Raw genomic sequence first — 15,994 nt, 5'->3', positions numbered from 1 at the left:
ACATTGATCTCTGAAGCTGACATAGAGCCAGTTTGGTGTAGTGGTTAAGTGTGCGGACTCTTATCTGGGAGAACCAGGTTTGATTCCCCACTCCTCCACTTGCACCTGCTAGCATGGTCTTGGGTCAGCCAAAGTTCTGGCAGCAGGTTGTCCTGCTGTGAGAGCCCTCTCCAGCCCCACCCACTTCACAGGGTTTCTGTTGTGGGGGAGGAAGGTAAAAGAGATTGTGAGCCGCTCTGAGACTCTTCGGAGTGGAGGGCGGGATATAAATCCAATATCTTCTTCTTCTTCTCCAGGGGAACTCTGGTTGTCTGGAGATTAGTTCTAATTCCAGGAGAAGTCTAGACCACAACTTTATCTGTGAGTCAGATCTCACTTCATCAGATACATATGAGTGTATTTATACCCCTATACATCTGAAGAAGTAATCTCCAACTCACTGAAACTTTGCTGATATAAATTCTATTTATAAAATCTATGCTGCTGAACACCTGTTTTTTTCCCCCTGTTATGAACTAACACAGCAACTCATCTGACATGTAACCATTTACTGAAAAATATAGCATCCAGATTTGTCTTACTGGGGATGTGAACTTTCCACATTAAATTCTGGTGGGAATAGTATAATTAGGAATTTGAAATGTTATCACCACGCTTCTATACTAGCAAATATTATATGTGATCTGATTTACCTGTGGACTGGATGATGACAGAAGAAACTTTTATTGCTCCTCTCCGGTTGAAAGAAATATTTTGGGTATCACCATCACGTAGACCAAAGACATTACGTAACAACATTTTTCTAAGAGCAATGTTACAACTTTGGGACCGTAAAAAATCAATTCTGGCTCCTGAAATATCTCCATATGCAACGTTCATCAATCAATTATGGTTCCCTGCAGATACTAAGCCTGGCGCTTTTGAGGATTGGATTGGATACAGGCTGAATTGACCCACTCAGTAGATTTGGTTCTGCATGGCAATATAAGAGCAAAAAGCCTACCTTGATAGGTTTTAAGAATGTTCCCTGGCATCGTTATTTCCAACTAAAAAACATGATAGAGCATCTCACTCATGTTGGAACCTTTCAGAGACCATATACTATTATTGTCAACATCTCCATCTTTAAAAGGCTCGCTAGCCAAACTTTATGAAATCTTGATAACATCAGACTGCCGTCACCCACTGAAATATCAACTTTCATTGGCAGAAGATCTTCACAGAGATATTCCAGAGGCTTTTTGGTTGGAAATATGGGACATATGCTAATACTACTTCAGTCTTTAACATCTGTCTACAATTTTTTAAGATCATGACACGTCGGTACTTCACATCCAGAAAACTTCATCAAATAAATCGTCAGCTGAACCCCTTATGCTGGAAGAACTGTGGTTCAGTGGTGGCTTAGTTGCATCGTTGGTGGGAGTGTCCGGTTCAACGATTTTGGAAATTTGTTTTATGGCATATTTCTTATAGAACATCACAATCACTTCCTGCATCTCCCAACCTAGTTCTTAATATATGGGATGGTAACTCGAATCAATTTCTACATAAGCACTTAATTCATGTTCTTCTTGCAACAGCTCATCTCACTATTGCAGCAGCCTGGAAATCATCTTCTCCACCTACCTTAAAGATCTGGCACAGCAAAATATGGGATCAATTTATAATGCATAAGATCTCGACCATGGTAGTCACTCTCATTCTTATTCAACTAAACCACACAATAAATATGTTTCCACATGGGCCCCATTATTAAATTACATGGCAGAACATGGATTTCTTCCATCCAACAGTACATACCACTCATAGTTACATTTCTGAAAAATATTCTTGCTAATTTTTTTATCTCGTATCTTGCTTTAATTCCCACTTCTAAGTGCATAGATTTTTAAAAAAGAGTTTATGTATTTATTTTCCTCCTTTATTGGTTTAGTACCCCCCCTTTTTTATATAATAACTTCCTTATAATTCATTTTGGATTTGGCTTCCTATAGCTTACTTCCCCTGTCTTCCAATATAATTATTATCCTACCAGCAATATTTCAGTATCTAAAACACTGCATTATAATTAACTCTTCTGAAGATTTTAATTTTATTTTATAGATCGATACTGTATTATATATCATAAAATGCATACTTGTCGATTGTATCTGACTTTTAAATTTTAATAAAAGTTATATTTTTGGGAGGGGGGGGAGGAATGTGAAAAATATTGAAATTTGGGTATGCAGGTTGGTTTGTTAACAGAGAGAAGCCAAGAGCTGAACTTTTAAGCATGCTTTTTAAGAGAAAGTTGACAGCCAAACTACACATTTAGGGTAGCTAGTCTTCAGGGGGGATCTGGAGATCTCCTAGCTTTACAGCTGATCTCCAGAGATCAGTTCCCCTGGAGAAAATGGTTGCCTTGGAGGGTGGACTCTATGAAATTATTCCTCACTAAGATCCCTCCCCAAAAACCACCTTTTCCAAAGCTTCACCCCTAAATATCCAGAAATTTCCAAACCTGGAACTGGCAAGCCTATGGAAAACACATGAACATCTCCTCACTGAAATGCAGCTTGAAGGACTTGAAATTTCTTTGCTGAAGCAATGAGGGAAGAAGATGTTTCACTCATCTCCCCCCATTCTGGAAAACATGGAATGCCAACCCACTGTATTTTAGTTAAAAAAAACCAACAACCCTAGTAAGGAGATCCAGTCAGAGATCTCTTGTGTAATGTGTAGTCTGACCCTTTAGATATACTGAGGGCTTTTAAAATTGTTTGCTCTCCTCAGGGAGTTGAACTCACTAATTCAGATGATATACTCTGCCATATTGATTGCAGAGAATAAGAAATGTCAAATGGGGCTAAAGATACATTTTATCAGATCTATTACAATTGTTTGCAAGCAGCAAGCACCACAGCATGCAGAGTATTATCAGAGGAAGTTGCTTAGCTTCCTAAAGGGAAACAGCATGGCTGAAATTCAAAATAATATAAGGGAATCCATGTCTATCTTCTTTAGTGTCGTATAATCACAACCTCTTTAAGTATACAAGCCTCCTGACTCTGTATCCCACAGAAGTATCTGCATGTTCCCATTTAGATCTTTGTTCAAAATGTGCATTTGACCCTTTGTATTCCTGCACAAAAGCCCTGAGTTATTCCAGCGCTAACTATAGTAGCCTTTTGCAAACAGAATCTGTAGAAATCTGGGGAAGGACATAGTGGTTTCTTTATTTTTGTTGTTCAGTTGCACAGTCAATTCTGACTCTTTGTGACCCCATGGACCAAGTCATGCCAGGCCCTCCTGTCTTCCACCATCCTCCAAAGTCTGCTCAAATTCGTGTTAGCTACATCAGTAACGCTGTCCAGCCATCTCATCTTTTGCCATCCCCTTCTTCTTTTGCCTTCTGTCTTTCCCAGCATCAGGATTTTCTCCAGTGAGTGCTCCCTTCTCATTTGGTGGCCAAAATATTTCAGCTTCAGCTTCAGCATTTGACCTTCCAGGGAACAGTCAGGGTTGATTTCCCTTAGGACTGACTGATTTGATTTTCTTGCAGTTCAAGAGACTCTGAAGATTCTTCTCCAGCACCAGTGCCGGCTCGAGAACAAATAGCGCCCTAGGCAGCTGCCCCCTACCGGTGCCCCCTGGGCGCACTCTGCTGACCCCCCTGCCGCAGCTGCTGCGCTCCCCTTGCCATCGCTGCTGCTGCTGCAGCCACCACCAGCCTCCTCCTGCCCGCCGTCGCTGCACTCTACTCTCCCCCCTGCTGCCACCGTGGCCATCACCAGCCTCCTCCAGCCTGCTGCGGTTGCGCTCCACTCTCCCCCTGCTGCCACGCTTCACTCACACGCCCCACCCCGTGTTCTCTGCCCATGCCTGTGTGTTTAACCAAACACGCAGGCATAGGCTGTGTTAAGCCAGTAGGGCTGTAGTTGCGGCAAGTGGGGGGAGGGGAGCAAGTGAGCAGAGCGCAGTGGCAAGAGGACCATGGCGGTGGGCCAGAGGCGGCTGGCCGCAGCGGGGGGCGAGCAGAGTGTGGCAGGGGGTGAATGGAATGTGGCAACGAGGGGGGGGGTGATCAGAGCTACGGGCCTGCTCCATGGCAAAGTGCGGATTTGAACCTGGGTCTCCCAGATCAAACTCCAGCACCCATAAGAACATAAGAGAAGCCATGTTAGATCAGGCCAATGGCCCATCCAGTCCAACATTCTGTATCACACAGCGGCCAAATATACACACACACACACACACACACACACACACTGTGGCTAATAGCCACTGATGGACCTGTGTTCCATATTTTTATCTAAACCCCTCTTGAAGGTGGCTATGCTTGTGGCCACCACCACCTCCTGTGGCAGTGAATTCCACATGTTAATCACCCTTTGGGTGAAGAAGTACTTCCTTTTATCCATTTTTAACCTGTCTGCTCAGCAATTTCATTGAATGCCCACGAATTTCATCGAATGCCCACCCTAATCAGTATACCATGCTGGCAAGGTGTGATGCGAGTTAGTAAGAGACAGGTTTCCATTGGTTGCTAGTGGTCCCATAGCCAGATCAATTTCCTGTGAAACAAATGTGGGGAGCAGAGATGCAGAGAGATGTGTTCCTCATGAAAACTTCTTCACAGATCTAGTAAAATGCATCATTTGATAATATCTATGACCAGGCTACTTACAGATGTTAACACCGTCCAAGGCAGAGTTACACTGTTCTAAGTCCACTGAAGGATAGGATGGCGCAGTAGGTTATCTATGTGGTTAGCAGTAGGCATAGTTCTGAAAATAAATATGTTGTCACCAGAGCCCTCTCCTTGTGTGTGATCATTAGAAATTCTACAGCCTCGATTATGCTTTTAACTTGACATACTGAAATAAAGTGAATCTGTTTTCAGGAGAAGCTATACTAATCACTTAATAAGCTTAGCAGTGTGTGGTCCCCTGCTAAGTAATTAGATCTGGGAATAAAGGAACAGCTTGACTTCTCTCTTACTTAAGCATTCAGAAATGTCTGAAAATGGACTTTGCTGTAGTTAATAAAAGACATGCTGCATGTGAAGAAAAAAATAAAAGGCTTTGTGAGTGGCAGAAAGAAAAGAAGGAGAATGCCCTCTACTGGCAGATCTTATAATAGCTTTGCTCATTGATCCTATGAAACAGTTGGTCAAAACAGCATCTTGTTCACACTTCACTGAAGGGTGGGGTTCCCATAGATTTTACCACTTCGAAGATATTGAGCATTCTCTTTTGTATCATGTGCAAGCCACCTTAAGTTTACTGAAATTAATGGGACAAGGGCATAATTTGCAACTCTTCCAGCGGAACTGAAGAGTATTACACTTTCATTGATTACTCATAAATTAGGGTATTTAACAGCAACATCCTCAACATCCTCCTAAACCCTTGGGCTTAGAAGGACATAACTGTTAAGGATTTGGACTATTTGATTTCTGTCCTCTTACTTCAGAGTAAACCTCACTGAAGTCAGTGCAACTTACTGCTGACTAATACTCTAACCCAGGGATGTCGAACTCATCTGTTATGAGGGCTGGATCTGACATAAATGAGACTTTGTCGGGCCAGGCCATGTGTGTACCTATTTAAGATTAGGTAGCAGAGAAGAAGAAGAAGAAGAAGAAGAAGAAGAAGAAGAAGAAGAAGAAGAAGAAGAAGAAGAAGAAGAAGAAGAAGAAGAAGAAGAAGAAGAAGAAGAAGATATTGGATTTATATCCCGCCCTCCACTCCGAAGAGTCTCAGAGCGGCTCACAATCTCCTTTACCTTCCTCCGCCACAACAGACACCCTGTGAGGTGGGTGGGGCTGGAGAGGGCTCTCACAGCAGCTGCCCTTTCAAGGACAACCTCTGCCAGAGCTATGGCTGACCCAAGGCCATTCCAGCAGGTGCAAGTGGAGGAGTGGGGAATCAAACCCAGTTCTCCCAGATAAGAGTCCGCACACTTAACCACTACACCAAACCGGCTCTCCTTTAAACTTTTTAAAGGACCCAGACAAACATGACTAAAGATTTTTTAAAAAAAAACTTAAAACATTAGCACTTGTTGGTCTGAAAGGTGCTTTCTTTGTATTTCTCCCATGGGAGCCAGGGAACTGGGCAAATGAAGCTCTGGCTCTTTCTTTCCCTCTTCAGGAGCCAGGAGGGGGAGGAGCCTCAGCCAATGGAGAATATAGAGGTTTTGCTCTGTAGCTCCTGTGTGATCGAGCAAGGCTGGCAAAACAAGCTGCGATGAAGATGGCAGCAAGAGAGGGAGAAAGAAGCAGACAAGAGCCAGTTGCTTGGGAGCCTGATAAGAGCCCTCCAAGGGCCTCATTCGGCCCCCAGGTCGTATGTTTGACACCCCTGCTCTAACTTATAAAAAGCATTATCAGGAAAGTGGCTTGTGTGACTCACTAAAGAAGAAGATAACAATAAAATCCAAAGCAGTAACAATTAATTGCACATTTATCCAAAATTCAACTAAAACCTTTTAGTTTAATCTATTCAACAAAGATTTTCAAAATCATAGTCATTTAGCAAGAATCTTAGAAACCACATTTAGTAACAACTTCACTGTTCAGTACATTCTTAATGCAATAGATCAGGGGTGGCCAACGGTAGCTCTCCAGATGTTTTTTGCCTACAACTCCCATCAGCCCCAGCCATTGGCCATGCTGGCTGGGGCTGATGGGAGTTGCATGCAAAAAACATCTGGAGAGCTACCATTTGCCACCCCTGCAATAGATGCGTCTGAAGAAGTGATACTAGTTTCCATGTGCCTGGTTTACAGTCTTAAATCACTATGTTTAGTAATCTGGAGCTGGCCATGTAGGCAGCCATGTGTGGCATGTGTGCTCCTTGGAGCCTGCCTTTCCCCAACGGAAAGCAGGCTCCATGGAGTGCACACACTTTCCCTTTCCTGGTTATTACCTTTAAAGTACATAGTTTTTCCCCCCTTTCTACTGCCCAATTTTCCTAAAAATACGTGTTTTTCTTTTGGAAAACAGTCATTGAGAAATTTTGAATCCTTATATAACCTAGAACTATTAATATGGGGCAGACTACAACAAAAATAAAACATAGCTACAAGGTGCACTACATAATCAGTAACCAAGAACGCAAGGAAATGAATACCACACTCAATGCCACTATGTCAAGGACTTACAACAACAACTTGGAAAATGTCAGAAACAAAAAAAACAAAGGCTGTGACTTTGCCAGTTCATACAATAAAATCCAGCTGAAAAGTGCATTGAAAGTGGATTGACACTGCATCATTTAGCATGTGTGATCACAGCCAGATTGTGCTATATTGGTCTGACTAGAGTTCTGATGGCATATTAACTAAACATTCTGATAGTTTTCACCAGATTTCAGCACTATGCAGAGGCAGAAAAACCATTTGCCAGTATTTGGCTCTAGCCCGGTCAGTTGTAAATAAGTGAACAACATGGTTGGAGGCTCCCCCTCCAGCACCTACTGCCACCCCCTTGTCTCTTACCCCCCCCCCCCCCCGGTAATCCCACTGCCTTTAGGGGATGGTACTGCCCACTTTGGGAATCACTGCTTTACTCAATTGAGTTCTTCACTGCAAATCTTATGTGGGTAGATGAAATGTATGAGGTAGAGTGAGTCCCATTGAATAGTCCAGAAATGTCCATGCTAAACAGGGACACTCTGGTAAGTGCTGGAATGGGAGGCTACTCAAGGGTTCAAGTAATCTCTTATAAGTGTTCTAAAAGGACATGATATAAATGTGATAAAGTAAGAAAGAACAAAGAAAGAACTAACTAAAGAAAGCTAATGAGAAGAAATAACAATATTTTGTATGCTGAAAATTATTTATATAAAAAGATATATACATACATGCTCATATATTAATCAGGTATGAATTCTGTAGATTTTGGTTTAATTGCAGTTCTTTCAATAAGCATTTACTGCTCTAACAATCTAAGCCCCACCCCTTGATTGTCTTTTCAGAGTTACATCTTCCAGTTGCTCTTTCTGCCTGCCCAGATCTGTTTCTGCCTCCAGGCTCAATCATTGCACCTGGATATCTTCAAGCTGTGAAATCACATGAAGATCATGAAAGGTCACGCTTTGCCCAAGGGTCAGATCCACCAACTGAAAATATGCAGCAGTAAGAAAAGTCTGGTCATCTCATGAACCGAATTCCAGTGTGCAGAACTAGACATTTCCTGTGCTTCTCTTACTAGACTAATGAAGCGATCAAAGGGGTCATTTTGAGGAAATAATCTGGGGGTGGGTGAAACTGAAGTGAGCCCAGCTGTGGGGAAAAGCAGTCTTGAAAATTTGTAGGGATCTGGAGAATATAAATCGAACAAAATAAAAAATAAAATAAAATCAGTGGGCATGAGACCAGTTTAGCATCCCACCTTCGAAACCCACTGATCCTCTCTCCTGAAAGTCCACATTATCTCTGCATTATCTTCACATCTCTACAAATTCAGAATATGGACCTTGTATCCATTATCAATTAAGATGTTGTCTGTTCCTCCATGTTTCTTATAACCCCGCTCTACCATGGTACTCCTAAAGTGACCTTAAGGAATTTCTCTCTCTCATTGTGTACTCAGAATTGTTGCAAGGAGAAAATGGAGGAGAACAGTCATGTACATATGAAGCTGCCTTATACTGAATCAGACCTTTGGCCCATCAAAGTCAGTATTGTCTTCTCAGACTGGCAGCGGCTCTCCAGGGTCTCAAGCTGAGGTTTTTCACACCTATTTGCCTGGACCCTTTTTGGGAGATGCCAGGGATTGAACCTGGGACCTTCTGCTTCCCAAGCAGATGCTCTATCACTGAGCCACCGCCCTAAGTTCCTTGGAGGAAAATGTGGTAATCAATAGATAGGTAACTGGAGGGCCAGTGTGATGTAATGGTTAGAGTGTTAAACGGACATCTGGGGGACTAGGGTTAAAATTGCTACATGCCCATGAATGTCATTGAGTGACCACTCTCCCTCTTCTTTGCTTAAGCTACCTCATGGAGTTGCTGTGAGGATAAATCAGGGAAGGGAGAACCATGTTTACCACTCTTGAGCTCTCTGCGGGAAAGAAAGGATCAAAATGTACAAGATGGATATATACCGTAATACTCTTGTGCAAAATCCAAGAAGAAGGAAATGGACCTCTCCCAAACCCACATAAGTTTTGGATGACCAATGGGAACATTCATTATTATGAAACAAAAGGAACAGCAGCTATAAATCCAAAACTCCAAAATGAATAGAATGTGCCACTGCAATTAATATGCTTATATTGAAATTTATCTTTTCATATTCAGTTTACCAATCTTAATACAGGGCAGCAATTATTAAAATTTACCAGATAAAAACATTAATCACAAATCTGAGATATGATATACGGAAACGATGCATAAATAGCAGATCTTGTATTCTGTCAAGTGGCATGATATCTCTGTATAAATCATCCTTCTTCTTGTGGCCATCTTTGGGATTCGTTTATTGTCAAAGTCAATAAAACCATTTTTGGGGTTAGTTTATTGTCAGAGTTAATAAAACCGTATGGCTCAGAGGAAGCAACATTTGCCGTTCCTTTGTGTTATAATTTCCTAGACGTCCAACACCTACTTCAGCGGAACATAAGGAGTCCTTTAAAATCCAAAACCTGACTGTCATCCTCAAAGCTTATGTACTGGTTACATCTTTAACACCTTTGCGAGCATTCCTTCATTCAACAGGGATTGTCTGGTATCCATCCAAAAAGAAACACTTTTCAGTCAAGGTAAAATGTTTTCTTTACTACTCCAATTTTTTTTCAAAGTGCTACAAATACAGAAAAATGTTTTGTTTTATTTTCTCTCTTATGTCTACTTCTAAATTAGGCCCTCATTGTTGGTGCACCGCCAAGCTGGACATAGCTTATTAGCGATGGATGGCAGTCAACCATCTGCTCAAAAAAGCCCCAAGGTTTGCGGCCTGCCTAGTTCTACAAGAGTAGTAGATAGGGGGCCCCTATCATCATCAAGCCGCATTCCAAAGTGATGAGCAGACTTCCACAATGATTGAGATATAATGAAGGGCTTGCCTCAGTTTTCACATTTTTTGTGAGTTGTCCATGTGAATACCCCACACAATCACACAAACAACACTGAAGACTTTTTGAATGCTCACAAGGAAACTTGAAAAAAAGCAAGTCTAAACAAAATCCAATGAAATGGACTCAAAAATCCCGGGCACCTGATTTCCCAGGGCTATTTGTATCACAGGACATCCTTCCTGAGTACCCCTGCTGGACACTTCTCTCAAGTGTCTTGGCATCCCAGTGCTTTACTCCTTCATTGCATTAAGAGTTTGATCTTTGACAGTCCTTATTCAGGCATACTTAATAGCTGCAATCGCTAGGAGAGTATTATTAGTTTGGAGTTTTATCAGTATTAGACCCAGGCCTCAGATTCAGCAGGAGTTCACAGGAGTGCAGCTCCTGAACCTTTCTGAAGGTTCCCCCTCTTCCTCCCCACCTACCTTGTCCGTTGAATAGTAGGTGCAGCGGCATAACAATCCCTGGATTAGGAGAGTAGGCAGCCAGCCAGCCACCAGGGGCTTTGCCACACCCCCAGCAGCCACCATTAACCCCTGGAGAAGCCCACACCACCCTTTCTCCACTTCTTATGTGATTTTGAGTGGCAGGTGGCTTGCTGGCCTTTTGACTGGGGGGGGGGGAATCTGTAGCCAGCCCAAGCAGGCCTCGCTTGCCCAGGGCTTTCCTTTCTTGCATCGGGTTGCTTTTGGCTGGGGGGGGGCAGCATATGCTAATTAGTTATGCTAATGAGCTCCGCCACCTATTTTTCTACAAAATGATCTCTGATTAGAGCAGGTTCATTTCTAAACTAACTGTTCCCTTTGACGGGTTACAAGATTGATCCAATCTGATCCTAGACAGCATGTGTAATTCTCTGTTAAAATATGTGTGTTTGTGAGAGATAAACAGGGCTTGACTGCTTTACCCCTTGCTTGTTTTTACTATCTATTCTGCACATTTTAAGGCAGCTTTGTGAACTAAGCAGTTGGATAATGAGCAGGTGTTCTCCAAGAGTTCTCTCCCAAAACCATTCATCAGTGTTTACAGTTTAATGACTAAGCATATGTACTAGACCACACAGATATTTGGGAACAATCTTCAGATAGGTAGAATATTCCAAAGCTTCTACTTTAAACAGACTGCAATATGAGATGCAAGAGTGCATGTAGGCACTTAGACATAACCTCTATTCCCAAACAGTCTGCACTAAAATAAATTCAAACAGTCTGCAGAAGAATAAATCCAAGTGCACACAGGCACTTTTTGAAGGTCAAGAGTCTGCTATTGACTCATAAACCAAAATCACTGTGTGCACTTTGATTTATCCTTCTGCAGACTGTTTGAATTCATTTTAGTTCAGACTGTTTGGGAAGACATGTAGAATACAGCAGAATACTAGTAAAGACAAATACAGATAGCTAGGTCTACTAACAGTATTTAAGCATATCCAGCCCCCCGCCTCCCATGGAACTTGTTGAAGGTTTGTCAAGGCTGGACCAAAGTTTTGCCGTAGACCTGACAAAGGTTTGCACCCTTGGTACCTTATTTCCTTATAGTTTGGGAGTTTTCTTCTTGAGCCAATTAGAACATGGGGATATGAATTCAAAATTCCCTCCAAGAAGACTTCTATGCAATCAGTTCCAGAGATTAAGGGCCATGCTCACTAGGGTGTTTGCACAGCAAGGTAAAGACCATAAATATTTTATCAAAGGCTGTGACTAGGAATTTCATGCATTCATGCATTCATTTTTATTTAGTAGATTTATATCCATGAATGGACTCAGGGTGGATCACAACAAAATCAAAGCTGCTCAAGGATGGACAGGAACTAAAGTTAATGATGGATTTTGGTCAGTTTGTGGTTTTCACAGTGAAGTTAGTGGCAACTCAACTGACGTGAACTTTCCAGCAGTTTGAGGCAGTTTGTGAATGGCTACATTTCCAGACAGACAGTCTCCACACAATCTAAATGTTTACCACACTTCAAGGCAATGGGGGGGGGGGGGGCGGGAATTGGAAGGCATGTAGAGGAGTATCTGTGGAAAGTAGGGTTGCCAAGTCCAATTAAAGAAAAATCTGGGGACTTTGGGGGTGGAGCCAGGAGACTTTGGGGGTGGAGCCAGGATACATTGGGGGCAGAGCCAGGAACAAGGATGTGACAAGCATAATTGAACTCCAAGGGAGTTCTGGCCATCACATTTAAAGGGACAGCATGCCTTTTTAAATGCCTTTCTTCCATAGGAAATAATTAAGGATAGGGGCACCATCTCTTGGGGCTCATAGAATTGGACCCTCTGGTCCAATATTTTTGAAACTTGGGGGGTATTTTGGGGAGAGGCACTAGCTGCTATACTAAAAATCTGGTGCCTCTACCACAAAAAATAGCCTCCCCAGAGCCTCCAATACCCATGGATCAATTCCCTATTATTCTCTATGGGAATCGTTCTCCATAGGGAATAATAGAGTGCCTAGTAGACATTTCCCTCCCCCCCCCACGCTTTCTAAAGGGGAGAGGAGGGCCTCCATACCAGGGAATCCCCCCTCCCTGCTCCCTCCCTCTCTCTCTCTCACACACACACAAATATTTACCGTACTTGGTCTTCCAGCAGAATTTGCTCGCTGTGAAAACAAAAGTAAGGCTGCACAGGAAAAGAAAGGGAGGGGCCGTTCCTGTTTCCTGTTTCCTGTGCAGCCTTAAAAACGGATCCCAAGCTGTAAAACAACATGATGCCTACAGGTATGTTCTCTCTCCCCCCGCCCCCAGATTTTTTAAGAGCGGGGGAGGAGGCTGAAAATTCAAAGGTCCCCTGCCGGGGCGGGAGGGTTGGGAAGCCTAGTGGAAAGTCCCCTGCAACTTTGATGTCTCTAGCCTGCACAGGATCCATTCTATACACTCCTGAACCTGCACCTGTCATTTCCCCCAGAAAGCAGGGCTTTTTTCCTGAATGGAGTTCCAAAACCTTTGTGAAATCAAAATTCTCAAAAAATGTTTAAAAGTTCATGAGGGGCACCAGGGGAGCAGATGTCACTTGTGATGTCATAAAAGTATTAAAATAATTTAAAAAACAATTTAAATAGCTTCAGGTGAGCAGGGAAGTAGCCAAACAATGCAGAGAACTTGTTGTGGTTACCAGCGATGAGGCACAGGCTATGAGTCTGGGGCAGGCTTGGGCAGGTGAGAGAAAATCAAATGCAAACTGCCCGACAGAGGCTGTTGCTCCACATGCTGACTCCCAGGTGAGTGCGGCTTGGATCTCATGATGTTGTAAAGAAGTTTCTGGCATCAATAGATTTAAGATTAAGAGGTTTTTTGGACGTTGTATGTTATGCATCATTCATCTCCAAAAAATGCAAGGCTGCTCAAGTCATGTGAAGTTATGTTGGAGATAGTGATTTTTAAAACTGGAAGGTTTACAGTTTGGTGTAGTGGTTAAATGCATAAACTCTTATATGGGAGAACCAAGTTTGATTCCCCACTCCTCCACTTGCAGTTGCTGGAATGGCCTTGGGTCAACCATAGCTCTCGTAGGAGTTGTCCTTGAAAGGGCAGCCACTGCAAGAGCTCTCTCAGCCCCATCTATCTCACAGGGTGTCTGTTGTGGTGGGGACAGGTAAAGGAGATTATGACTGCTCTGAGATTCAGAGTATAGGGCAGGATATAAATCCAATATAATCTTCTTCTTCTTTCTACAAGATGGGTTGCACCTAGCTACAGAACTGTTTTGGCTGTTTGACAGAATTATGAAGCCTAGTGCTTCATTTTGAAAAAGGTAAATCAGCAAACGGTCAAGTCAGAAAGGAGAAATGCACATATGAAAGTCTTCATAGAAAGAGTACATCAGTTGAATTTATTTTGGATCTTGAATTAATTTGTGATTCTTTGCATTAACTGACAGTACTGAGAAGCACTGTTCTAGGTCCTAATTATAAGAAAGCATTTGAGACAACAGAAAATCTGCAATTTATGGGTGTCCTATTGCATAGGAGAAAATACAATTGATGAAAAAATATAATTTTGAAATAGATTGCAGCAGCATGGCTGGTGAGGGAGCTGAGGCAGTGACATCTGTGGTATGTTTGTATTCTTACTTGAGGATAACAGCAATTACACTTGCAGCAAGTGTACGTTGGTAGCCCTACTGGAGGAGAAGATGTGGGGATGTGAGGCATGTTTGTCCACACTACTGTGTATAAGGGAAGGTGAGGATTTCATGGACAGAACACATGGCCTGTTCTTGAGAGGACAACAGGTAGAAGAGGAAAAGGTATCTCAGCGAATGAAGGCGAACCCAACATGGGAGGAGTGCATGTGGAAAAACATAACCTGCAAGAGCAGGAAAATCAGGAGACATTCTGAGCCTTTACTGCTAAGCCAAGTTCCAGGATCTCCCCATGGGTACTGATTCTGAACCACTAGAACAAGGGCTACTTCCCCAGCCTCCACGAAGCTTGAAGGAAGTTTCTTAGGACCCTGTGAATGAGAAAACTTGAGTTTCTGCTCCCACAGTATAGGAAGAGGCAGGTGTTGGTAATTGTGGGTTCCAAACTCAGAGGAGTAGAGCCCACAGTGTGCCAACCAGACTTATCGTCTCAAGAGGTATGCTGTCTACTGGATGCACGCATCTGGGATGTGAGAGAAAGGGTAGGAAGACTCAATTTTAAAATGTCTTTTTTTTCCGCTTGCCATTACTGAGAGTGTTCTGACTTAAATGAGCTTTGAATTCAGATTGTCTCGATCTGGAAATGCTGCTACTTTTGTCTAACAGCATCAGATGTGCTAGAAAGAGAATTTTTGGAGCTTTTTAACCCTTTTTCTGTGGATTACGTCGGAGACCTTGAAAGAGCCTTGCTGCAACCACATGTGCACATTCAGCCACCTTTTCTCTCCAGTGAGGAAGGAAGAATCTTTAACCCTGCCCTGCCTGATTGCTGTGAAAAATGTCGAGCCCAGAGAGAGGAGCCACTGGATCTTCTGTTTACACGTCTGAAGGAGCAGCTGGAGCCACTGGATCTTCTGTTTCCACATCTTCAGGAACAGCCACTGTAAATCTTGGTTTTGGTACCGTGAGTAACCTACCAGTGATAGGATTTAGTACCCTGAAGTTAACTAAGAATAATTTCTCATTCTGGCTCTCACTCCTATGCAAAGATTTGAAATTTATGGAGCTGAAAGAGTTTTGTCTGAAAATCCCCCTGAGAATGAGCAAGAAAAATCAAATTTTAAACAGCTAGATGGTTTTGCAAAAACTCATTTTAGAGTCTATTGAGGCATATGAAATTCCTGAATTGCACACTCTTAAAACTTCAAAAGAAATGCTTAAATGACTTAAAGAGAAATACAACAAAACTCCCATTCATGATTTAAAGGGCAAAATATTTGGTTTTCAAGTGCAAGAAGGGGAGAATGTGACTAAACATCTGAAGGAATTTATGTGCATGCAATCCAAACTGCAGGAGCTTGGTGAGGCTATTGCAGAAAGAGACTTAATCTCAACTATATTGAAAGCTCTACCCAGTAGCTACAAGCCAATTAAGATGATTTTGAGACTTCAAACAGATTTGAGTCTGGAAGGCCTGTTAAATGCTATTGAGGAGTAAGCAGCCTCCAGATCTGGGGACAAGGACACTGAACTGTCTGATTCTATGTCTGCTTTAAGCCTGAAACCACAGTATAGGAATAAGTCAAGAAAAGATATATATGCCATAGATGTGGGCAAAAGGGACATATCGCGAGATATTGTAATAATTGTGATACTGCTGCTGAACAAAGAAATAGCAATTTTAAAGCACCTGTTTCCAATGAGGGAACATGGGCTCCATCTCGTGGCTATAGAAATAATAGCAGCCAGAAATTTTTAAAGCAGAAATTTTCCAAGCCACATGGCCCAGGTGGGAACAAAGCAAAGGAACAGAGAAAGTACCATGCATGTTAATAATGTGAAT

The 15,994-nt window shown here is 42.5% G+C and overlaps 1 protein-coding gene across 2 annotated transcripts in view; it reads left to right on the top strand.

Moving 5' to 3' along the window:
• The window catches only part of CPED1 (cadherin like and PC-esterase domain containing 1), a 190,741-nt gene that overhangs the window by 72,015 nt on the left and 102,732 nt on the right, over positions 1-15,994 (top strand). For both annotated transcript variants that reach the window (XR_009555726.1, XM_060244835.1), the window contains exons 5-6: positions 7,968-8,127; positions 9,586-9,754. Coding sequence is in view for 1 of the 2 variants with exons in the window: in XM_060244835.1 (XP_060100818.1) it covers positions 7,968-8,127; positions 9,586-9,754 (329 nt within the window). In the remaining variant the exon portion in view is untranslated. The remainder of the gene's footprint in view (positions 1-7,967; positions 8,128-9,585; positions 9,755-15,994) is intronic.

This window comes from Heteronotia binoei, chromosome 8 (genome assembly GCF_032191835.1).
Source record: "Heteronotia binoei isolate CCM8104 ecotype False Entrance Well chromosome 8, APGP_CSIRO_Hbin_v1, whole genome shotgun sequence".
In the NCBI taxonomy this organism is placed as follows: domain Eukaryota; kingdom Metazoa; phylum Chordata; class Lepidosauria; order Squamata; family Gekkonidae; genus Heteronotia; species Heteronotia binoei.
Note: the sequence above shows the minus strand (reverse complement) of the source record. Positions and strands in the feature narration are given on the sequence as shown.